The sequence below is a fragment of the Hypanus sabinus genome, chromosome 2 (assembly GCF_030144855.1).
Source record: "Hypanus sabinus isolate sHypSab1 chromosome 2, sHypSab1.hap1, whole genome shotgun sequence".
Classification (NCBI taxonomy): Eukaryota; Metazoa; Chordata; class Chondrichthyes; order Myliobatiformes; family Dasyatidae; genus Hypanus; species Hypanus sabinus.
Window position 1 is genome coordinate 118,047,652 of NC_082707.1, and position 24,753 is coordinate 118,072,404.

General features: G+C 40.2%; 1 protein-coding gene across 3 annotated transcripts in view; it reads right to left on the bottom strand.

Moving 5' to 3' along the window:
* Positions 1–5,485: 5,485 nt before the first annotated feature.
* ccdc135 (coiled-coil domain containing 135) overlaps positions 5,486–24,753 on the bottom strand; it is a 107,448-nt gene continuing 88,180 nt past the window's right edge. For all 3 annotated transcript variants that reach the window (XM_059953180.1, XM_059953185.1, XM_059953193.1), the window contains 3 exons: positions 12,512–12,706; positions 9,722–9,861; positions 5,486–6,590 (listed from right to left, as the gene is read on the bottom strand). In XM_059953180.1, the coding sequence (XP_059809163.1) occupies positions 6,500–6,590; positions 9,722–9,861; positions 12,512–12,706 (426 nt within the window). In that variant the 3' untranslated portion in view covers positions 5,486–6,499. The remainder of the gene's footprint in view (positions 6,591–9,721; positions 9,862–12,511; positions 12,707–24,753) is intronic.

Consider the following 24,753-nt stretch of genomic DNA (forward strand, 5'->3'; position numbering starts at 1 on the left):
ATAGATTAACGATTTGGAAGAGGGGGCTGAATGTACTGAATCTTATGTTTGCTGATGACACTAAATTGAGTGGAAAAGCAAATTGTGTAGAGGAAGCAGTCTGTGGGAAGATGTAGATAGGTTAAGTGAGTGAGCAAGGGTCTAGCAGATGGAGTACCCACTGAATCTCGAAAGGCTTACAGTTGACATAGAGAGGATGCTTCAGATAGTGGGAGAGTCTAAGACCAGAGGCCACAGCCTCTGAATAGAAGGATGTCCCTTTAGAACAGAGATTATTTTAGTCAGAGGGTGGAGAACACTGTCATTGGGTATATTTGAAGAGGTGTTGATAGATTCTTGATTAGTAAGGACATCAAAGGTTACAGGGAAAAGTCCAAAGAATAAGGTTAAGAGGGAAAATAAATCAGCCATGTTCGAATGGTAGAGAAACTCAATGGGCTGAATGGCCTAGTTCTGCTCCTATGTCTTATGGGTTTATGGAGTTAAAATGTTGGCATATACAAGATACCAACTTACCTTGTGTATACAAGATACTACTTTGGAAGTGCTGGCCAGAAAGGACTACAATCTACAAATCAATGAATTTGAAAGAATCAAGGGCAGTGGAAACCAATTGTCTTTGTTCTTGCCATAAGGATGATGGAACAGGGGCTGCCATTTTGTGAACTCATTTTGCTCAGTGGAATCAATATTTTAGAGACAATACTCCAGGTAATCTGCTGGACAAGAGATCATTTCTAAATAATAAGTTATTTGTGAGGTGTTCTGTGATATGATATAATATGTAGGTTTGTGAATGATGCTGTTTGTGTCTTCCCTGAGAGATTTGAGCTGGTTAATGGTTTGGAAACTGATTTCAAACAAAAAGCCATAGATTACCAGTCGTCACTTGTGAAAGAGGGCAATAAATGGATACTGGCTTGGACCAGGGCCAATAAGGTGATATAGGACAGTCAAATGACCTAGAGACAATGAGATTGAAACACAACATTTGAATCGAAGGAAGTGTTAAAAGGAGCTGCCGATGTAAAGCAGCAACAACTCTCCAGAGACCAAGCTTCGCAGACATGATAATAAAGGTACTTGTCAGTAGATACAGATTCTCTCTGTGCCTAACTCAGGGGTCGGCAACCCGCGGCTCCGGAGCCGCATGCGTCTCTTTCATCTCTGTGCTGCGGCTCCCTGTGGCTTTGGAAAATAAATGATGAGTATTTAATTAAAATGTATTTTATGTTAGTTTGTTAGTTTTTGAAATGTAATTCTAAATTTGAAGATTATGGTGATCTTGTACAATCTAAATAAAACGTGTTTTTTGTCGCTATTAATATACATCACCACTGCCAATGCCTGACACCCACCAGTGCGCGATTTCTTTAATTTTTCGATCCAAGGTCGGCTAACTATGGAGAATTCTAAAAAAAGAAGTGACTGAAAAAAACAGAATGTTTAATGATATGTGGGCAGATTCATTTGCTTTCACTGCTGACGAGACTGGTTTACCGGTATGCTTAATATGCAATGAGAAACTAGCAAACAACAAAAAGTCAAATGTCGCAAGACATTTCCAGAATAAACATGCAGCCTTTGCACAAAAATATCTGGATGGAGATGAGAGAAAAAAAGCTGCTTCAGAACTGATGCAGAAGGTTGATCTGAGCAAAAATCATTTCAAGAAGTGGATGAAGTCTGGAAAATCAACTACATATGCTAGTTTTGTTGCCGCTCAGGAAATAGTCAGGCATGGGAAGCAGTTTACAGATGGTGCATATATAAAAGAATCTTTCATTAAGATTTCAGAACATCTATTCATGGACTTTAAAAACAAGAGTGAAATTGTGCAGAAAATCAGGGATATGCCCCTCTCTGCAAAGACTGTCAAAGACAGAACCATAAAAATGGCAGAAGACATCACAAGACAGCAAATTAAAGACATCAATTCAGCTGTGGCCTACTCGATTGCCTGTGACGAGTCTAAAGACAAAGGTGATATTGAACAAATAGCGCTGTTCTGCCGGTACGTAAACCCTGCCGGGCCACAGGAAGAAATGATTGAGTTGATACCTCTAAAAGGCCAAACACGGGGGGAGGACATCTGTGAGGCTGTCTTGGATTGTTTAAGAGCCAAAGGAATAAAGATCACCCACCTGGTGTCAGTAGCTACTGATGGGGCACCAAGTATGACAGGAGCACACAAGGGATTTGTGGCTTTACTGCAGAAGTCACTGGACAGAAAGCTGCTGACTTTTCACTGCATCTTGCACCAAGAGGCACTGTGCGCTCAAACATTTCCTCCGGAATGCACAGAAGTAATGGATGTTGTCATTCAGATTGTCAATAAAATAATGGCAAAAAGTTTAAATCACCGTCAATTCCGTTTGTTACTGGACGAGCTGGAAAGCGCATATTCTGATCTCCTGCTGCACAACAAAGTCCGGTGGCTGTCAAGAGGGGAGGTGCTGGAACGCTTTGTCGCGTGTCTGGAAGAAGTGAAAACTTTCCTGGGCAGCAAAGGGCTCACCTTTCCTGAGCTGGAACAGCCAGAGTGGCTGTAAAAGCTACACGTCATGGTAGACATGACAGCGCACCTGAACACGCTGAACACAGCTCTTCAGGGGAAAGGACGCACAGCCCTGCACATGTTGGAGGATGTTTTGACATTCGAGCGCAAGTTGACAGTGCTTGCAAGAGATTTACAGAAAGGCACATTGTCTCACTTCCCCAATTTGAGAGAGTTCAAACAAGTTCACGACATGATAAATTCGGAGTATTTACATTCTGCAATCATCGCAATGCAAACATCGTTTGGGAAACGCTTCTGTGAGTTCAGAGAGGAAAAAAACACATTATCCTTCCCGGTCACTCCCCTAAGCATCAATCCATCCCTACTGAATACGACTGCATTGGCAGGTGTGAGTCAACCTGATCTTGAGATGGAACAGGCCGACATAGCCGACAAAGACATATGGGTGTCCAAGTTTAGACGCTTGACAGCAGACCTTGAAGATATTGCCTGTCAGAAGGCCATTCTTGCTCAGAATCACAAATGGAGTGATATTGAAAACCTCCCCTAACCGGACAAACTTGTGTTCGAAACATGGAATGCTATCCCCGACATTTATGTAAACATTAAAAAGTATGCGCTTGGAGTCCTGTTGATCTTTGGATCCAGATATGTATGTGAGCTGGTGTTCTCCAACATGAACGTTATTAAAAACAAACATCGCGCACGCCTCACAGATGACAGCTTGCGGATCCTGTGTAAAGATGAAGGTGATGTCATACAGTCCTGATGTGCAGACGCTGTGCGCTGAGGCCCAGGAGCAGAAATCCCATTAACCAAGTATGATAAATATTTTAATTGCCTATTACTTTACGTATATTCACATTTTTTCATTGTTCAGTGAAATAGTCCTTTTATTTTTCAGGTTGACAGCTGGCTGACGTTACTTTTGGTTTGCTGCTGGCGGACAATTTAAGTTCGGCGTTTTTCATAAATACAAGAAGGACTCAAATAGATTGAGTATTTTACTTAAAAGTAACCTTCAACCCAACGTCTTTTTTTCGGAGTTCAAAATGTTTTTGTTGCATGCAGAAATGTAATTTTGTTTTCTCTGCAGTTTATCGATTTCATAAATGCAACACATTATAGTTTGTTTATACATAGCATAAAGGCAAAAAAAAGTAGTATGCAGTGTTATTTCATTTTAAATGTCAAATGGGTTTTGTGGCTCCCAGTGTTTTCTTTTCTGTGGGAAACGGGTCCAAATGGCTCTTTCAGTGGTAAATGTTGCCGACCCCTGGCCTAACTGATCATTATTACTAAGAGGTAATCCTTGTAATAAGGAAAAACAGAAGATCACCTTTGTGATCAAATTATGAAAGATTGCAGCATGCTGTTGTGCTGAGTTACTTGGGAATCCTTGTGCATGAATAGCAAAGATTAGTTTGCAGGTGCAACAGGTTTTCAAAAAGACAAATTGAATGCTGGCCTTCATTGCTAGAGGGGTAGAATTTAAGAGCAGATATATTAATTATATTTTAGGACAAACATTTTATATTACCCAGGACTGCTGATTGTTCTTTCTGCTTCAAAAGAGCATGGTGTGCTATCGTCATATAGTGACCATTGGTCATATGTGGTTCACATAAGTAAAAACCTAAATCAACCATTGTAACAGGAGTAAGTTTTAAAGATAGGAATTTTATCACTGAAGCCAAAAATTGAAAAATGCTTAAATCTTATGAGCCTATTTGTATAGAAGCATGCGATGTTAATGGGAAACTTTGTTGTGTGAATCATTCATTTCAGTAAAGTCTGAAATGGTTCTAACATTTGAAAACTATTTTAGTTGCATGACCTACTGTTGTCAAGTCTGGAAGGGTATACTTCTGGTAGCCCATTTCTTGAAAGTAAATGAAAAGGTCATTGACTTAATGCTATTTCATCGTGGTGTTGTCCTGTTCCACATTCTGTTTGTTTGTTTGTTTATTTATTTATTTATTGAGATACAGCATAGAATAACCCCTTCCGGCCCTTCGAGATGTGCTGCCCAGCAACCCCCGATTTAATCCTAGCCTAATCAGGGGACTCTTTACAATGACCAATTAACCTGCCAACCAGTACATCTTTGGACTGAGGGAGGAAACTGAAGTAATTGATGGTGTTGGTGTTGTCAAAGACAGTAAACAAAAGGTGCTGGAGCTGCTCAAGTTAGGTAGGCATCTGTTAACATTTCAGTTCAATGACATTTCATCAAAATCGTTCTTATAATAGGTTACCACCTGAACATTGCCTAGTTCTCACTTCAGAGATGACCAACCTAAAATATCCAATGCCAATTTTGTGTTGAGAAAAGGATGTCAGTTTGCCTCCACCATGTGGAAGATGGAGGTAGTGCACAAGACTTGGTTAAATATGTGTATCACAATGTGAACTTCAAATATCATTAACTGGGACTTTCTTAATCACTACAAACTGGCGTAATCATTGACAGGAGTCTAACCCTTAAAGGCACATAGCTGAAATTTTATTTGTGGCCGTGTTAGCAGTGATCTGTCTGTTGGTTAATGGTGAAATCTATTTCAGCTTCTCACACCAGAAGATTAATAGTTGGAGGGCAAAGAGACCTCAACTAGAATTAAGTTAATTACCAGTTATAAAGTACCTGGTATAGGTACAAGTTTGGGCCAAGAGGAAGGAAATGGTTAAGGGTCAACACTTAAAATCAGTAACAGGGAGCCACATGTTATTTTGAAATAAAAACCTTCAAAAATAGGCAAATGTGTATTTACATACAGAACTCTGTCATGCCAAATACAATGAAGAGACTTAACTTCCAGATTCATTAGACAACAATTAGCAGGAAGGTACAGAACATTTCATAACATGTACCTAAAAGGAAGAAATTGCATGCTAAGGGCATATTGAATGAAGGGAGCCCCAAGGACATTTCATCCTTTCTTTATTTTCTTGTGTCTATTGAAAGAGAGAAACTTTGAGATTCATCATTTGGAATCCCTCACATGCACATCACTGATCACATTACAAATTTCATTATATAAAATATGCTTACACATTAAATTAAACCTTTAAACAAAATTCAAAATGATGGGATGCTGGAAATGTGAATTAAAAACAATGACAGAACTATTCTGCAGATCAGGCAGCCTCTCTGGTGAATGCAGAATGGGTAACTGCTTTGTAGAGCACCTGTATTTAATCTGATGGCCATTAAATTCTCCATTGTGCTGCCAATCTGACCCATCTACAGGCCCTGCACTGTGATAACAAGGTTATCAAACAGGACTTCATCTTCCATCTGGCTTGTTGCAAGCTTTGGGACTCAAAAAAGAATTTTACAACTTCAGGTAACTTGTTTTCTTGATTTGTATCAGAACTGGTCATTTTTGCTTCATCAATCTGGTATATTGGCTTCAATTTTTCTCCCCTAACACCCTCATCTGGTGGGCACTTGCCATGGCACAGTATTTAATGAATATTGTGTTTGTTTGCATTCTCACTTTCTCTTTGCCACTATTTCATGACCTTTCTTCATTCTCTCCCCCCACCACCACCCACCCAACCATCCCCGGTAATACATCGATCAACTTTATCCCTTGGCAATATTGGTATCACCCTGTCCCTTCTTTTCCTTTCTTTCTCTCTCTCTCGCTCCCCCTCTCTGTTCACCACACACACACACACACACACACACACACAACCCCACCCCACCAATTTATAGCTATAGCTTCTCTCTTTCCAATTCTGATAAATGACCCTGTAATTATTTATCTTTCTCTAGATGCCATCTGACCTAAGTGTTTCCAGCACTTTCCATTAAATTGTTAACTCATTAATTAAAATTATTCAAATAAAATCTTTCTGGCAATGTTTTTCTTTTTATTTTGAATACATGCTTGTTACATTTCATTAAAGATTCCTGGACATCAGATCATCTTCCCCAGACATTGGCTGCACTGTAATGGACAGTTAACATATTCAGCAATCCTTTAATTTCTTGGCCAACCGTGGGTCTTTGCGAATTTTGTCATCCAGGTCCAGGTATTTGTTTGGTGCTGCCTCTTTGTGCCTGCAAGCAAGCAGCATTAACCTCAGTATTTGTAGATGGAATGAAACCAACCCATCAACACAATGGGTTTATGTCTTCAATCATAGGCAGTAGAGAAGCATTGTGTCAGCAACAACGAGATACGGATTCAAATCCTGAGCAAATTGATGTGAGAACTTTTCTCTCTTAGGTGTCAGGGTGAAATACGAGATAAATTTGAAACATTTTGGTGCAGTTGCCAGAAACTGTCAAACCTGTAGCACATCAATAATCTGCAATCCTACAATTTAAAATACCAATGGCTCTGCAACTGTCTCACCAGGTTATGTTCCCCTGAGAATCAGCAGTCCCTCACTCTCACCCACTGCCTCCACTTCAAGTCTTACTGGACCTTACATCTACCCCCACCCCCCACAAGACTTACCAAGTGCAATGGCGAATTCATTGCAAAACTCTTTTGACATCATAAAGAACCTAATTAAGGGGCCCCAGAAGATTTGCCAGAGCCCCAAGAGTGGGGAATTCTTGCAGTTCTACTGCACTAATTGACACTAATTTGACAACCTTGGAGATGTGGGAAATGAAAGTATCACAACAATATAAGAGACTGGCCCTGTGAGACTGAGATGAAGTATATTTATTTTTTCAGTGCTTGAAGTCTTTGGAACTCTCCTCCAGAGAGCCGAGGATGCTCAGACACTAAGAACATTCAGAGCTGAGAAAGAATCTTTGAATATGATATCAAAGGTTACAGGGTTTGGACAATAAAATGGAGTTAAGAGCAATAACTCAATCAGTTGTGATCTTCTTGTATAATAGGCTGGAGGGGCCTTTATAAACCTTTGCTAGATCATTTGGGTGACTGGGCAAAATTCCATTCTCCGTGTACACTCAATGGCCAATTTATTAGGTACACCTGCTCATTAATGCAGGTATCTAATCAGCCAATCATGTGGTAGCAACTCAATGCATAAAAACATGCATACATGGTCAAGAGGTTCAGTGGCTGCTCAGACCAAACATCAGAACAGAGAAGAAATGTGATTTATGTGACTTTGACCATGGAATGATCATTGGTGCCAGTTGGGATGGTTTGAGTATCTCAGAATCTGCTGATCTCTTGGGATTTTCATGAACAACAGTTTCTCAAGTTTATAGAGAATGGTGCAAGAAACAAAAGAAAAATCCAGTGAGTGGCAGTTCTGTGGGCGAAAACATCTTATTAATGATGGAGGTCAGAATAGAATGTCCAGATTGGTTCAAGGTGACAGTAACTCAAGTATCATCCATTACAACAGTGGCGTGTCGAAGTGCATCTCTGAACGTTCAATATGTTGAACCTAGAAGTGGATGGGCTACAGCAGCAGGGGACCATGAACATACACTCAGTGGCCACTTTAGGTACAGAAGCTACCCAATAATGTGGCTCTGTAACTATCAGACCATATTTAGAGTATGTTGCTCAATACAAGTCATTGTTCATCTTGGTTAGATCACACTTGACTGTGGTTGATGCTCAGTGAATGCTCAGTGGTAATCACTGTCCCAATGCTTATATCATCACAAAACATTATACAGTGACTTCATGTAAAATTGAATCACCTCCAAATTAAAGTACTAAAGCATCATCAGACACTATCATATCTGTTAGAACTGACCCAGCCTGGAACCTGAATCAGGCTCCCTCATATAAATCAAGCGATTTTATCTTTACGTGCCAAGTATGATTTAACAAACAGGATTTCAAAGCACAAGTGCATGGGGATGTTAAATTCTGGGACACTGGAGAGAAATGGATACATTCATCCCAGAATATACATGGTAGGGAAACGTTGATTAGGCAAAATCTGTGATTGAAAATGAGCCATTTTGTTTGGAATATTTTCCTCACAATATTGGTACACAGACCTGTTGGATAAATCATCTAAATTAAGTCAGTATTTGATTGAAAGACGTGATTGTTAAATTATAAAATCATTATTTTTATATTTGTATGGTGCCTAAACAATGAAATTTTCATGTGTGATGAGACTCATTTAGCACCTTTTAATTATGTTGGTAAGATTTAAAACTGCTTAAATTGCCTGCAGAAAGGAGTGATAACCAACTTATCAATGGTTCTCAGGTAGCTTCTAGTGTAATGTAAATCACAGGTTCATCCTGCACTGGTGCAGTTCATGGAATGCAGCCTGGTTCTATTCAGAAGCTCCAGGAAAACAGTAGCAGTTGAGGCAGTATTGCAGCATTTCAATATCTTCCCAATTCTCTGCTACAAAGAGTACAGGTAGATTTTCTGCAAAGCCAGGGACAGATGTAGAGGGTGGAATGTTTATGGAATGAGCTACCAGAATAGTTGAGTCAGGTACACTAACACCATTTAAAGGACTGATGCACCATCAATAACTCACTCTGAGACGTAAAGGCGAGATATCGGCTTTTATTGACTGGAAGAAGGAACAAGCAGTGAGTGACCACCATACTACATCCTGGAGACTGAGAGGCCGGGCCCAGACTAAGATCGCCTTTATACAGGGGTCTGTGGGAGGAGCCACAGGAGCAGTCAGCAGGGGGCGTGTCCAGACAGGCACACGTAGTTCACCACAAGGACATTTGAACAGGTACATGGATAAGAAAGAATTAGAGGGATACGGGCTTAATAGGTCAAATGGGATAAGCTTGGATGGGCACTTGGTTGACATGGATGAGTTGGGCCTGCTTCTGTGCTATATTGCTTTGTAACTTAGTTCCTGGGTATTGCACCACATTGATAGGTAGAGATTCCTAATAGCCAAAGGTATCAGCACAACTCTACCAGCAAATCAGTATTGTAAGGAGGAGAGGAAACACCAAAGATGATGATATAATCTTGCATGGAGACTAAGCACTGATAGGGATCAGTAACAATGTACGCTCTGATTTGGTAAAATCAGAAAATGTCCGCAGTATCCATAGAGGGAGAAAGAGGCACAACACTTCAGATAAGTGACTCCAACTTGTTGCAGAGAGGAGTGATGAAAGATCATCAACTTGAAAAGCTGACGTTCTTTCTTTCTTTCTCCTTCACCAGGTACTGACCATCACCTTTCTGCTTTAATTTCATATTTCAGTGTTGTTCAATGATAGTGCATTAATAGTGAAATGAGGATTCTTACTTGTTGAGGCGCATTTCAAGGATGTGGATTCGAAACATGGCCTCAGAGCAGTAGGACAAATAGGCCTGTTCATCTTCCTTGGTCATGGACATCTGGTTCTGCTGGTACCATTGCTGTTTATTCTGGAGCTCTAAGGCCTCCTAGAAAAAAAGAACATGAAGGTGCAAAGCAGCTAATACTGGTACACCATTACTGAGGAAGCCAATTCTAGTTGGACTGCTTTGTTACTTGCCTATTAAAACTAAAAGATATTCATTGAATTTAATTCTTAGCCAAAGTTCTGAGCCATTGATTCAAAAGCATAAGCTTCAATTCCACAAAGGTAGCTAAGTCAAGTTTATTGACGTATGCACATGTATGCACAGGTGCATTAGAAAACTTATCTGTAGCACCATCCCAGGCTCATAAGATCAGATAAGCAGCATTCACAATAAAATATACACATAAATCATCCACAATTTTACAAGAAGAAAAACACACTGTTGGGACAAAAAGGTATATTTTAGAGCAAAGTGATCGGAATGGTCATAGCATTACAAGACTGCAGAGGTGATTAGGATTTTACTGGTTGTTTCAAGAACTAAATGGTTGAAGGAAAGTGGCAGTTCCTGAAACTGGTGCTATGAGACATCAGGCTTCTGTACCTCCTGCAAAAAGATGGCATGGCCTGGTAGGTGGAATTTTGATGATAGATATTGGCTTTTGAGACATCACCTTCTGTGGATACTACCGATGAGAGTGGGGTTGTGTGTCCATGATATATTGAGATAAGTTCTCTACTCTATAGCTTCTTGCATTCCCAAACATTCAAATTCCTTGTTTTGAGACAGCATTCTTGAGATATGCATCTTTTCAGGGAAGATCTTTTGGTAGAACCTGTTTGCTTAAATGTTAATTGGCACATATCCAGTTGAGTAGTGAGTTTGCCTCTGCACTTTTATCTTTTCCAGATAGTGGTGTGGATTTTATTTCAACAGGAACTGCCACATCAGATTACCCCATGTAAATGTTTAGTTGTAATATCTGGAATGTTCTCAAACTTTGACTTTTTTTATTGAGATAAGCACAGAATAGTCCCTTCTGTCCTTTTGAACTGTGCCACCCAGCAATCCCCTAATTTAATCTTAGCCTAATCACAGGACAATTTACAATGACCAATTAACCTACTAGCTAGTATGTCTTTGGACTCTGGCCTTGGAATATCACAAACAAAATGCTGGAGGTGGAGGAACTCTGCAGATCAGGCAGCATCCATGGAAATGAATAAATAGTCAAGGTTTTGGGCAGAGAGGGAAGGGGAAGGGGGAAAAATAAAGAATTGGAGAAATCAGTGTACATGCCATGAGGTTGGAGGCTACCTAGACAGAAGCCATTTCTTATATGGTATGGTTGAATTGATTTTTTTGCTATTGATTCATTCTTCCTTGGTTTTTTCTCTGCATGTTTTCACTTTTCATTTACACATCTTCTCCCAACAGTGGAGCTTAAATATTATCATCCAGGATTTGGTCTATGAGTAGAGCATTCTTTTCTCTGAGAACTCGTACAGCCTTCAGTCTGATTTCTATACTTTTGTTTCTGTTCTCTTACTGTGTCAGCACAATTTCCTTTCCCAGACCTGACCTGGAGGTTTGACTGCTGAGCAGTCAGTATCTTGTTTACTCGTGTTTTCCTGTGATCTGACTGTACCTATAACCTGGGTTGTAGTGACCTGTGCATTCCTAATCAATGTTTTCTGTGTGAGTGTGTTTGCTGAGCTGCAAATGAGTAAGCCAGCTGATCTTGAATTTGCATTTATTGGCTATGATTCAAAGCTTCATAATAAAATCATGAATAGACTGTTGCCTCAGGCTTTGGAACTTGCCTCAGCAATTCTGGTCATTTGATTTCTCTTTTAGGTGCATCCTCAATTTCCTGCCTATTCTCTGACTTCTGAAGAGGTGTATCATTTGCTCTCCTGCCATAGAAGGAGGTAGCTAACTTTCTCATCATCAATTGTACTTTTCAGAAAGTTGCTGAATGTCATATTACATCTTGTTTAAATTCTCTGAAGTTTCTATAGCATCTTGGGCTTCCTGTTCATTGTAGCTAGAATTGCAGCCACCTTTCAGACAGTCTTCTTAAGGAAGAGATAGCATAGAAGTTACATGTGTATGATTTTATTTAATGCAGGGTAGTTGTTGCACATCAGCTATCATGGGGAGTTAAAAGAGTGAGGCCTTGATCCACTGGCAAGTCAAATGAAAACCAGACCTTGCTACCGTGCTGCACAAGTGTAACCAACAACACACATAGATGTTTCCGCGCACACACACATAAAGAATGTCATTAAGATAGAACAGGTGCATAAAAGATTCATGATAAGATTACCAGGTCTGGAAGATATGAGTTATAAATAGAGGCTGGATAGGTTGGAGCTTTTCTTTCTGGAGCATAAAAAGCTAAAGAGTGAAAGGCTATAGAGTTATATAACATCATGAGGGACATAGATTCACTGAATCTTTTCCCCATGGTGGCAAATCTAAAATGAGAGGGCTTAAGTTTAAGGTGAGAGGGGAAAGATTTAAAGGGGACCTGGAAGCAACCTTCTCACACAGATGGAGGTCGGAATGTTGAATGAACTGCAGAGGTGGGTACAATTACAATGTTTGGCCAGATTCCTGGTTAAGGAAGGAAGAAAATGGTACAGGCTCAGGTAGGCAAGTTGGTCAGCATGGATCAGTTGGGCCAAAAGCCATTTCCTTGCTGTTTAACTATGATTCTATGAATAATGCTAAGAAAATTCAGCACCTTCTCAAACCGATTTTGAATGATGTTAGCTTTATCAATCAGCCTCTGCTTCATGTCTGCTAGACAGTCATTGCGGAGCTTGTTGGCTAGTTTCCCGGTGATCTTTTTGGGCTGTCCCAAACGAGCAAGGAATGGTGCGAGGTAATCCACCTCTTCCTCAGCTTGCCGTGACCGCTGCTCCTCCTCCCTAAGCATCTGAGAAACAAAAATAGTAATAAATAGCTGGTATCGTTTGGAAACAAGGGATTATATTTAACTGGGCAGCTGATGCAGGAAGACAATTCATCTTTGAACCCACTCCATTTGTATTACAGTTAAATTTCAATAGACAATAGACAATAGGTGCAGAAGTAGACCATTCGGCCCTTCGAGCCTGCACTGCCATTTTGAGATCATGGCTATCAATACCCAGTTCCTGCTTTGTCCCCATATCCCTTGATTTCCCTATCCATAAGATACCTATCTAGCTCCTTCTTGAAAGCATCCAGAGAATTGGCCTCCAATACCTTCCGAGGCAGTGCATTCCAGACCCCCACAATTCTCTGGGAGAAGAAGTTTTTCCTTAACTCTGTCCTAAATGACCTACCCCTTATTCTCAAACCATGCCCTCTGGTACTGGACTTTCCCAGCATCTGGAACATATTTCCTGCCTCTATCTTGTCCAATCCCTTAATAATCTTATCTGTTTCAATCAGATCCCCTCTCAATCTCCTTAATTCCAGCGTGTACAAGCCCAGTCTCTCTAACCTCTCTGCGTAAGACAGTCCAGACATCCCAGGAATTAACCTCGTGAATCTATGCTGCACTTCCTCTATAGCCAGTATGTCCTTCCTTAACCCTGGAGACCAAAATTGTACATAATACTCCAGGTGTGGTCTCACCAGGGCCCTGTACAAGTGCAAGAGGATTTCCTTGCTCTTGTACTCAATTCCCTTTGTAATAAAGGCCAACATTCCATTAGCCCTCTTCACTGCCTGCTGCACTTGCTCATTCACCTTCGGTGACTGATGAACAAGGGCTCCTAGATCTCTTTGTATTTCTCCCTTACCTAACTCTACACCGTTCAGATAATAATCTGCCTTCCTGTTCTTACCCCCACAGTGGACAACCTCACACTTATTCACATTAAACATCATCTGCCAAGTATCTGCCCACTCACCCAGCCTATCCAAGTCACCCTGAATTCTCCTAACATCCTCATCACATGTCACACTGCCACCCAGCTTAGTATCATCAGCAAATTTGCTGATGTTATTTTCAATGCCTTCATCCAAATTGTTGACGTAAATTGTAAACAGCTGTGGTCTCAATACCGAGCCCTGTGGCACCCCACTAGTCACCACCTGCCATTCCAGGAAACACCCATTCACTGCTACCACTATTTCATCCTTAATAATGGACTCTAGCATCTTCCCCACCACCGATGTCAGGCTGACAGGTCGATAGTTCTCTGTTTTCTCCCTCCCTCCTTTCTTAAAAAGTAGGATAACATTAGCCATTCTCCAATCCTCAGGAACCGATCCTGAATCTAAGGAACATTGGAAAATGATTACCAATGCATCCGCAATTTCCAGGGCCACCTCCTTTAGTACCCTAAGATGCAGACCATCTGGACCTGGGGATTTGTCAGCCTTCAGTCCCATCAGTCTACTCATCACCGTTTCCTTCCTAATGTCAATCTGTTTTATTTCCTCTGTTACCCTATGTCCTTGGCCCATCCATACATCTGGGAGATTGCTTGTGTCTTCCTTAGTGAAAACAGTTCTAAGGTACTCATTAAATTCTTCTGCCATTTCTCTGTTTCCCATAACAATTTCACCCAATTCATTCTTCAAGGGCCTAACATTGTTCTTAACTATCTTCTTTCTCTTCACATATCTAAAAAAGCTTTTGCTATCTTCCTTTATATTCCTGGCTAGCTTGCGTACGTACCTAATTTTTTCTCCCCATATTGTCTTTTTAGTTAAGTCCTGTTGGTCCTTAAAAACTTCCCAATCATCTGCCCTCCCACTCACCTTAGCTTCGTCATACTTCCTTTTTTTTTAATGCTATGCAATCTCTGACTTCCTTTGTCAACCACTGTGGCCCCTTTCCCCCCTTCGAATACTTCCTTCTCTGGGGGATGAACTGATTTTGCACCTTGTGCATTATTCCCAAGAATAACTGCCATTCATGGAATAATGATCAACATCAGTGTTTTTTCTGTAATACTAACTTTTTTCTCAACTGCAACTGTGAAGGTGAAGAAGATACTACTTTAATAAGGTCAATACAGTAAAAGAAAGAATAGAAGATTCAGAAAGTCAGCGTGAATAGGCATGGGAAGGGAAAGATGACATGAAGCAAGGATGTTCCAGTAAAGGAGATCACTGATTAGCCTTAACAAAGACACATGGCAAGTTAGACTGTAGGAAGGCTATAAAAGAGATAGGATGCATGTAAGTGGACAAATCTGAAGCTTACCAGAACTAGATTGTTAATTCCCCAAAAGCATTGTCTGAAAGAGGGTAAATAAAAATAGGAGAGAATTTGGTAGCTAAAGTTGACAGGATAGCTTATTTTTTGTTTGAATCTCATCCAGTTGTGTGAAAGATAAAGTACAACTGATTTTGTAGTATCTTTTTTTGGACAATAGTTGAATTAATCTATTGGTAGATTCTATTCTATCAGGAGGGTGTGGTTTCAGAATGTTTCAATTGTTCAGGAGCTCCTGAAGCAGATAATTGGACTTGCTACTTGGTGAATGAACAAGTAAACAGGCACCAAAGGATTCAAGTATCTCACTCATTACAATCTTCCATAGAAGTCAAGTAGTTAAAGAAAAAGCACCACACAATATTATGAAGAGTGTGAGATTCAGACCTGGCACACTGGTAGCAGGATTCAACATGAACAATGAAAAAAGTGGCACAATTAAGTTCACTGCATTGACAAAATAGTACACAATTCAAAGACTCATGTTGGAATGAGGGCAAGGTCAGGTTGGAATGTAGAACATATTCTGCTACTGTAATGTCTGATAGCATACAGGCTTAAAATATTGTTGTGCCATATCCAAAAAGATCAATGTTCACAGAAAAAAATCAATCACATTAATGTGGGGTTAGTGAAAATCAAGACATAAGAATATAAAATATAGCAGCAGGAGTTGACCATGCACCCCTTTGTATCTGCTCCACCATTCATCAAGATCACAGCTGATCAAACTCAGTACGATTTTCCAGCAAAGTATCTCACTGATCTACGTTTTGAATGAAGTCAGCAGTCTGAGGATTCTAAAATCTATAGATTAAATAAGTTTCTCATCCCAGTCATAAAAAATGGCTTTTTCCATATTCTGAGGTAAAGATACCCAGTTCTAAACTCATAATCCAGGGGAACATCCACTCTGTGATAGAATAATATCCACTTGCCTGAACGTGCTGTGCTATACACTGTCAGGATAGATCTATAGAGTCTCTCAAAAGCAGAGGTGGAGGAGTATGCCTCATGATCAACTCCTCTTTGTGCACAAATATGTCAGTGCTGTCCCGGTGCTGCTCACCACACCTGGAATATCTCACAGTTAAATGCCATCCATTTTGCCCAAGGGTTACCAATCTTCTTTGCACCGCGGACTGGCTTAATATTGACAATATTCTTGTGGACTGGCCGGCGGGGTGGGGGGGGGGTGGGTGTTAATCACGACCAGAATATAGGTGATAAGTCAACTATAAGTCACTTATAAGTGGCTAATACACTCAACTTTGTTTCTAAAAGGGTTGATCGAATGAATTTATTATTAAACACACAGCGCATATTTTCCTCGCATGAATATAGTGATAAGTCAATTATAACTCACTTATAAGTCAATAGCATCATAACATTTTAAGTAACATTTGGATATTAAACACACAGTGCATATTTTCCTCGCATGGACATATAAAATCATTGCAACACACCAGTGAGAGGACAAGGTAAGGGCCAGAGGTCCCCATACCGGGGCCACAGTGGTCACAGTCTGGAGAGAGCAACCGACCAAGCGAGGAGTGTGACAGGGCACCCCCCACCACCCCCGGTAGGTAGGTAGGATCTATCAGCCAACAAAAGTTTGGTTTGAGGGATGACTTTCAGTAGATCACAGTGAGGTAGCTGCTCTGCTACTTAGGAAACCCTGAGCCTGAATGAGGTCATCTGCGAATATTTTAGCACCGGGTTCCCCACGAACATATGGTGTGCTAAACAGGTTTAGAAGCGGCACCCATCTGTCCGCACTCCAGGCCAGTAGCATCGGCACTTCTCGCCGGCCACGCGAGGCGGCCAGTTACCTGACTCCAACCAGTGATCCCTGGCGCGAGGATATCACTGCGTTCAGGTGACTGATAACCTCGTGTGCATTCAAGTTCAACAGTGGGCATGACAGGGAATGAAGAAAGGTGCAGCTGACTCATATCATCTCATATTGTTTCCTCGTGGCGCAGTGGTTGGAGACCAGTGATTTTGCCTACCACAGGAGATTTCCGTGATCATTTTGGTAGCAGTATACATTCCACCTCAGGCCAGTGTCAATCAGGCTTTAGATGATCTGAGCAATGGGATCAACATGCATGAAACAGTGCACCTTAACGTTTTCACCATTGTTTTTGGGGAATTTAACCAGGCCAGTCTGAAAAAATCACTAAGCAATTACCATCAACAGATCAATTGTAATACCAGAGGAAACAACACACTGGACCATTGTTACACCACCATCAAGAATGGCTACCGTGCTATTCCACACCCTCACTTCGGGAAGTCTGATCACCTAGTTGTACTTCTGCTCCCTCAGTATAGTCAGAGACTGAAGTACCAGTAGTGAGGACCAAGAAGGTATGGACAAGGGAAGCACAGGGGCACTTACAGGACTGCTTTGAATCAGTGGTCTGGGTCTGGGTCTGGGCTCTCAAATCTGGATGAGCACACTGCAGTTGTTACTGACTTCAATAAAACCTGTGTGGATGAGTGTGTGCCTACAAAGATATAATGTAAATTACCAAACCAAAAGCCGTGGATGAACCAAGAGGTACGACATCTGCTGAAGGCTAGATTTATGGCATTCAAGTTTGGTGACCCAGGTCTGTACCAGAAAACCAGATATGACTTGCGGAGGGCTATTTCAAGAGCAAAGAGACAATTTTGAATGAGGTTGGAGGTGACATCAGATGTACAACAACTCTGGCAGGGTTTGGGGACATTACTTCCTACAAGGCAAAACTCAATAGCATGAATGGCACCAATACTTCATTACCAGATGAACTCAACACCTTCTATGTCTGCTTTGAAATGGAGAATATAACTACAGCTGTGAAGATCCTTGTGATCTCTGTTTCGGAGGCCACTGTTAGATTGTCTTTAAAGACAGTGAACCCTCACAAGGCCGACGGTCCCAATGGAGTATCTGGTAAGGCTCTGAAAACTTGTGCCAACCAACTGGTGGGAATATTGAAAGACATTTTCAACCTCTCACTGCTATGGACGGGAGTTCCCATTTGCTTCAAAAAGACAACAATTATACCAGTGCCTATGAAGGATAATGTGAGCTGCCTTAATGACTGTCGCCCAGTAGCACTCACATCTACAGTGATGAAATGCTTTGAGAGGTTGGTCAGAATAGACTGAACTCCTGCCTCAGCAAAGGACCTGGACCCACTGCAATTTGCCTATCGCCACAATAGGTCAACAGCAGAACCCGTGAACACTACCTCACTTTTAAAATATATATTATTTCTGATTTGTATGATTCTTAATCTATTCAAAATATATATACTGTAATTTATTTATTTATTTCCTCTTCTATATTACGTATTACATTGAATTGCTTCTGCTAAGTTTACAAATTTCATGACTCATGCCGAGGCTAATAAACCTGATTCTGATTCTAACAACTCTTAAGAAGTTCAACACCATCTGGGGCAGACTGTTTAATTATCAACACAGGCATAATCTTAAACAACCCTTTAATAAAGGGGTTCCCAACCTGGGGTGCGAGAGGGAATTTCAGGGGGTGCAACAAAGAATGGCTTGTGTCCTCGAGTGACAAGTCACGAGTCATCACTCAGCCAGCTGCCAGTGTGCCTTGAGAAGTGGTGGTAATGTTTGTCCCAAGCACGCACCAGTCTCCCGCTGCCCGAGTTAGCATTGAGGATTCTCATCAGTGTTACCTGGGAGTTACATCTCAGAGTTGAGGAGTCTCATCAGTGTTAGCTAGAAGGTTACATCTCAGAATTAAAAATCATCTCATAATGCCAAAATCTTTATATATCCTGAATCAACCATCGAGTAACAACTTCGTGTTAAAACCAAACCCGCAGACTGTAGGTAAATTATTCAATTATAAAATTTTAAAAAGCCGCATTTTTATAAAAAGCAGCTGAAGTCATTCATTCGTATTTGTCTCAATGCATTACAAAAGTTTTTGTATTTCAAAGGTTTTTTTCTCTTAAAGGGTTTTTTTTCTTGATTCCTTGATAATTTTGAATTGTGTTAGTTGAGGAAGTATCATGGTTAGCACCAAGGACTTTGAATCTTGTGGTGGGAGTTCATATCTCCGGTAATCATCGGAAATAGGTGTGTAAGTTCAGTAGAGAGCAGCCTAATAAGTCACGTCGCATCCCCGTAGCATTTCCACCTGACAATTTATCTTGGCATAACTGCAGATAATATCATAATATAATATTTGAAAGTGTATTTCTCATGATACTATGCTATAGGCATATCTGGTTGAGTGAAACGGTCATCCCTGACTTAGTCAGATAGTTTTTCTCACATTAGCTCATATTTTTCTCTTTACCCTTAACTAATTAATTAACCCTTCTTCATGTCAAAAAGAAGGAAATGGAATGATGACTATGTGTGATTTGGTTTCACTTGCATAACAGGAAATAATGGCTTACAAAAACCCTAGTGCATTCTTTGTAGCATTGTGTTTTCCAACTCAAATCTGAAGCCATTCAAGCTTCAAGAGCACTTCAAGAACAAGCATGGTGGAGCTGATGTTGAAGGACATGATGTTGGGTCATTGAAAATCAAAAGAGCTCATTTTGAATCACAAGGAACTCTTCCAAAATTAGGTTTCATTTCTGTTGAAACGAAAATTAGGTTTCTTCTTGTTTCATACCAAGTGGCATATAAAGTGGCTAAATCCAAGAAGCCCCATACAATTGCAGGAGATCTCATCAAGCCATGTGCACTGGAAATGACAACAACTCTCCTGGGCAAAGAAGCAAGAAAAAAATTTGAACAGGTGCCCCTATCAAGTAATGTCATTCACAACTGAATCAGTGATTTGAGTGAAGATATTTTGGACCAAGTCATCTCAGATGTCAGAGCTAGTCCTCTTAAAGTCTCTATTCAGTTGGATGAGTCAACTGATGTCTAAAGTTGTAGTCAACTCATCACATTAGTGAGGTATGTCAATGATGGTGCTGTGAAGGAAGATTTCCTGTTTTGTAAAGATCTGAAAACAAATGCAATTGCAAAGGATGTGATGCAGCTGGTGAAAGACTTCTTTGCCAAACATGATTTAGATATCAAAGTCATTGGTTCTGTGTGCACTGATGGGGCACCTGCAATGCTTGGAAATAAATCTGGCTTTTTTGCATTGATGAAAAAGGAGATTCCAGACTTGCAAGTTACCCATTGTTTTCTTCATCAACATGCTTTGGCATCAAAAACATTGCTCCAAATTTGAAGAAAGTCCTTGATACTTGTGTGAAGATCATCAACTGGATCAGGGGGTGTGCTTTGAACCATCGCATCTTCAAATCATTTCGTGAGGATCTGGGAAGTGAGTATTCAGTTTTGCTTTTCCACACAGAAATCCGTTGGTTGTCACGAGGACAAGCTTTATCCTGCTTCTTTGAACTGTGGAAAGAAATCAAAGTTTTTCTGGAGGAGCGTGAATGTGATCTGGTTGGGGCAATGGAAACACAGGAATTCGCCCAAATGCTGGCTTACTTAGCTGACATTTTCACTCATATGGATGACCTGAGTGTTTTTCTTCAAGGGATAAACATATTGAAGGCTTGTGAAAAGTTGAATGCCTTCAAAGAAAAGTTAAGTCTTTGGTGTCGAAGATGGAAAGAGGCAGTCTCTCAAATTTTCCTTCACTAGAAGAGATGGTTGATGATACTGGATCCATAACTCCTACTGTGCGTGAAGAAATTGTGGCTCATTTGAAAATGCTGTCAGAATTGTTTGATGGAACCTGAAGATTTCAGAAGAATGGATCACGAATCCATATTCCTACAATTTGGAGAAAATGTCAGATGATGAAGAGCTGAAGGAAGATCTTATTGATTTGCAAACAAATCGAGCTCTTGAAATGCAATTTGAAAGCAAGACTTTGGAGGAGTTCTGGTGTGTAGCACTGGATATGTTCCCAAGACTTGGTGGAAAAGCACTCCATGTCCTCATTCCATTTGCAACAACATACCTGTGTGAATCTGGATTCAGTTCTCTTTTGTCAATCAAGACAAAATCTAGGAATCGCCTGGATCCACAGGCAGACCTGCAGATCGCAGTCAGCAAGAAAATCATGAATGAGAAGCAGGAGCAAAGAAGTCATTGAATTTTATGTTCACAATTGGGATTGATTTTACTGTTTACAATTTTTTTCTGAATAAATTAGAATCTAATTGCTCAATTTATATTTGTATTTTATGCACTGAGTTATTCAATTTGTGGTTCAAAAATTAGAAATTAGACTTCTTCATCTTCAAATGTGTTACTACTTTTGTAGGGGGTGCGAACATTAATCAAACATTTCCTAGGGGTGTGGGGCATAGAAAAGGTTGGGAACCACTGCTGTAATAGTTGTGCCTTGAGACCAAATCGAAGCTTATAATTCAGATTTTACACACACTTTCCCATTGCAAGTGTTAGTAGAATATTAAATAATTAGTAAAACATGGAGTCTGGATACTCAAATCTATTGTATATGCCAGAACCTCTCTGTCCATTAAAACCACCATACCCAAGAGTGTGATTGAAGAGAAAGAACCCTCTGTTTAGAACCATTTTCCACAGCATTACTAGCAGGAATTTCTGTCTGTAACCACAGGAACGTGAACCCCAAAGAACTATTTTGCAGCCTTGATCACAATAACTCTGCTAAAGTGTGACATTGTGTAACATTCCTAGCTGTTTGCCATGCAACAGCTTTTACCCATCACCTCATCATGTTTCTTCTGAGTTCTCCAAGGCTTTGAAAGGGGATCTGGCAGTCACCTTCACACAACAGTGATTCTTACCTTAATCCATTTTATCCTCAATTGCCACTGAACAAGATAATTATGTGTTTCTGATCAGGGTATTCTACACTGAAGTGCCTTTGTTCAACATATCCTTCACATAAATTGAAATATCACAAATGCAAATAGCATGGCTGGACTATTATACTAATCAAACCATCTCATGCCTGAACGTCACTAGAGCAACCAGATGGAGCCCAAACAAGACAAACATAATTAACTGTCGCTACAGCAAATGGATTTGTTAAGAGTGTATTGAGAGCATTCTAAAATGCTCAGCAGTCACAGAATCATTACTATAAACACAGCATACAAAGCTTCATGACCACCAGGGCTAGTGGATTGTTTTATTATTGTCACATATTCCAAGTGCAATGAAAAACTTTGTTAGAATGCACCACATGAAAACCTGATGCAGTTACAGGTAAAGTGCAGTGCAAGTAAACAAACAGAGTACAAGGTCCACAACAAGGTAGATTGGGAGATAAGAATTCATCTTCAGCATTTGAGAAGCTTGATGGGAGAGGGAAGAAGAGAAAGTGACCTTGGTGAGAGGGTTCTTGATGATGTTAGATGCTTCCCCAAGGCAGTGTGGATGGTGTCAATGAAGGGAAGGCTGGTGTGTCTGATGGACTAGGTTGATGCAGTGTTGGACAGAACAGTTTCTATACCAAGGTGTGATACAGAGAGTTGTGATCTCAGCTCAGCACATCATGGAAACCAGCTACCCTTCTATGGACTTTGTCTACAGTCCTTGCTGTCTTGGTAAAGTAGCCAACATAATCAATGACCCCTTCCCAATCAGAGATGTTCTCTCTTCTCACCTCTTCAAATGGGAAGAAAATACAAAAACCTAAAAGTATATGCCACCAGGATCAAAAATAGCTTTTATCCTGCTATTGAATGGATCGCTTGTACAGTAAGATGCTCTCAAAACCTAGCTCACTGTAACCTTGCTCCTTACTGTCTACACTGCACTTTGTCTGTAATCCTGTATTCTGTAATTACTTTTTCCTTGTACACCTTCAATGCATTGATTTGATAACATGATCTGCATGGGTAGCAAGCAAAACAAAGTTTTTCATTGTACACTTACCAAAGCTATTCTTTTTATTTAGCCTAATACTGCACATAAATGATGGATATCATCTTCTGTAAGCTTCCTGAAATGAGGATATTAAATTTCTTATTTTTTTACATTTCTTACTATGTAGAAGGTGGTTATTCAGCCAACTGAGTCTATGGCAGCCCCAGAGCAGTCCCAATTTCCCACTTACTTCCTGTAATTTATTTTTACACATGTGTTCATTAGCTCCCCTAGATTCTACCACCCACTGACACCAGATACAATTTGCAATGGCCAATTAACCTACTAGCAGGAAAGTTTTTGTTACATAGGAGGAAACTGTATATCCCATGAGAACCTCATTCAGTCAAGAGTGTGCAAACTCCATATTAAGAGATCAATTTCACATTAACTACATGTTCTTGAATCAAAGATAGCATCTTGAACATACCATTTGTACTCTAAGATTTTCCCATCACAGTTGCTAATATAATCCTCCAAAAGACTATTTTTCATGCACTTCTTTGCTATTCAGTAGAAACAAAGCCATTTTTCCATCTGCCATTTCTCAGCCCAATTTCCAGCTGATCCAGATCTCGTTGCAAGCTCTATTAGTCTTCCCCTAAACCCGCAGAAGGTGCAGAAGATGTTTGCCAGTAAGATTCCTTTGCTTCTTAGTCCAATTAATTTATTTATTCCTCAATAAATAAGGTGACCTCATTACTCCCGCAGTTAGAGTATTCCATCAATTTATTAATATGATGATTAATTCCACATTTACACATAGTCTACTAATGTCTTCTTGGATTTGATAAGCCATGTGTAGAAATGCTAGACACCATTCTTCAAGTTTGAATCATCTCTTTCCAAAATCTTGTGTCTCTTAGCTGCATTGCTCAATCCTGAATGTTTCTACAAGCTCCAGTTGTGTAAGCTGAACACAGTGTTCAAATCAAAGCCTTCATGCTGGTAGGTTTTAGACTTAAACCGTACTGACTTAGCAATGTTGCTTTGCTACCTGTGTACTCTGTCTGGGATCACCTCATCAGTTTATTTACCTTATTCCTTGTTAGTATAATCCAGGGGTCAGCAACCTTTACCACTGAAAGAGCCACTTGGACCCGTTTCCCACAGAAAACACTGGGAGCCGCAAAACCCGTTTGACATTTAAAATGAAATAACACTGCATACAATGTTTTTTTTTGCCTTTATGCTATGTATAAACAAACTATAATGTGTTGCATTTATGAAATTGATGAACTCCTGCAGAGAAAACGAAATTACATTTCTGCATGCAACAAAAACATTTTGAACTCCGAAAAAAAGACGTTGGGTTGAAAGTTACTTTTAAGTAAAATACTCAATGTCTATTTGAGTCCTTCTTGTATTTATGAAAAACGCCGAACTTAAATTTTCCGCCAGCAGCAAACCAAAAATAACATCAGCCAGCTGTCAGCCTGAAAAATAAAAGGACTATTTCACTGAACAATGAAAAAATATGAATATACATAAAATAATAGGCAATTAAAATATTTATCATACTTGGTTAATGGGATTTCTGCTCCTGGACCTCAGCGCACAGCGTCTGCACATCAGGGCTGTATGACGTCACCTTCATCTTTACACAGGATCGCAAGCTGTCATCTGTGAGGCGTGCGCGATGTTTGTTTTTAATAAAGTTCATGTTGGAGAACACCTGCTCACTTACATATGTGGATCCAAAGATCGACAGGACTCAAAGCGCATACTTTTTAATGTTTACATAAATGTCGGGCATAGCATTCCATGTTTCGAACACAAGTTTGTCCGGTTTTGGAAGGTTTTCAATATCACTCCATATGTGTTTCTGAGCAAGAACGGCCTTCTGACGGGCAACATCTTCAAGGTCTGCTGTCAAGCGTCTAAAC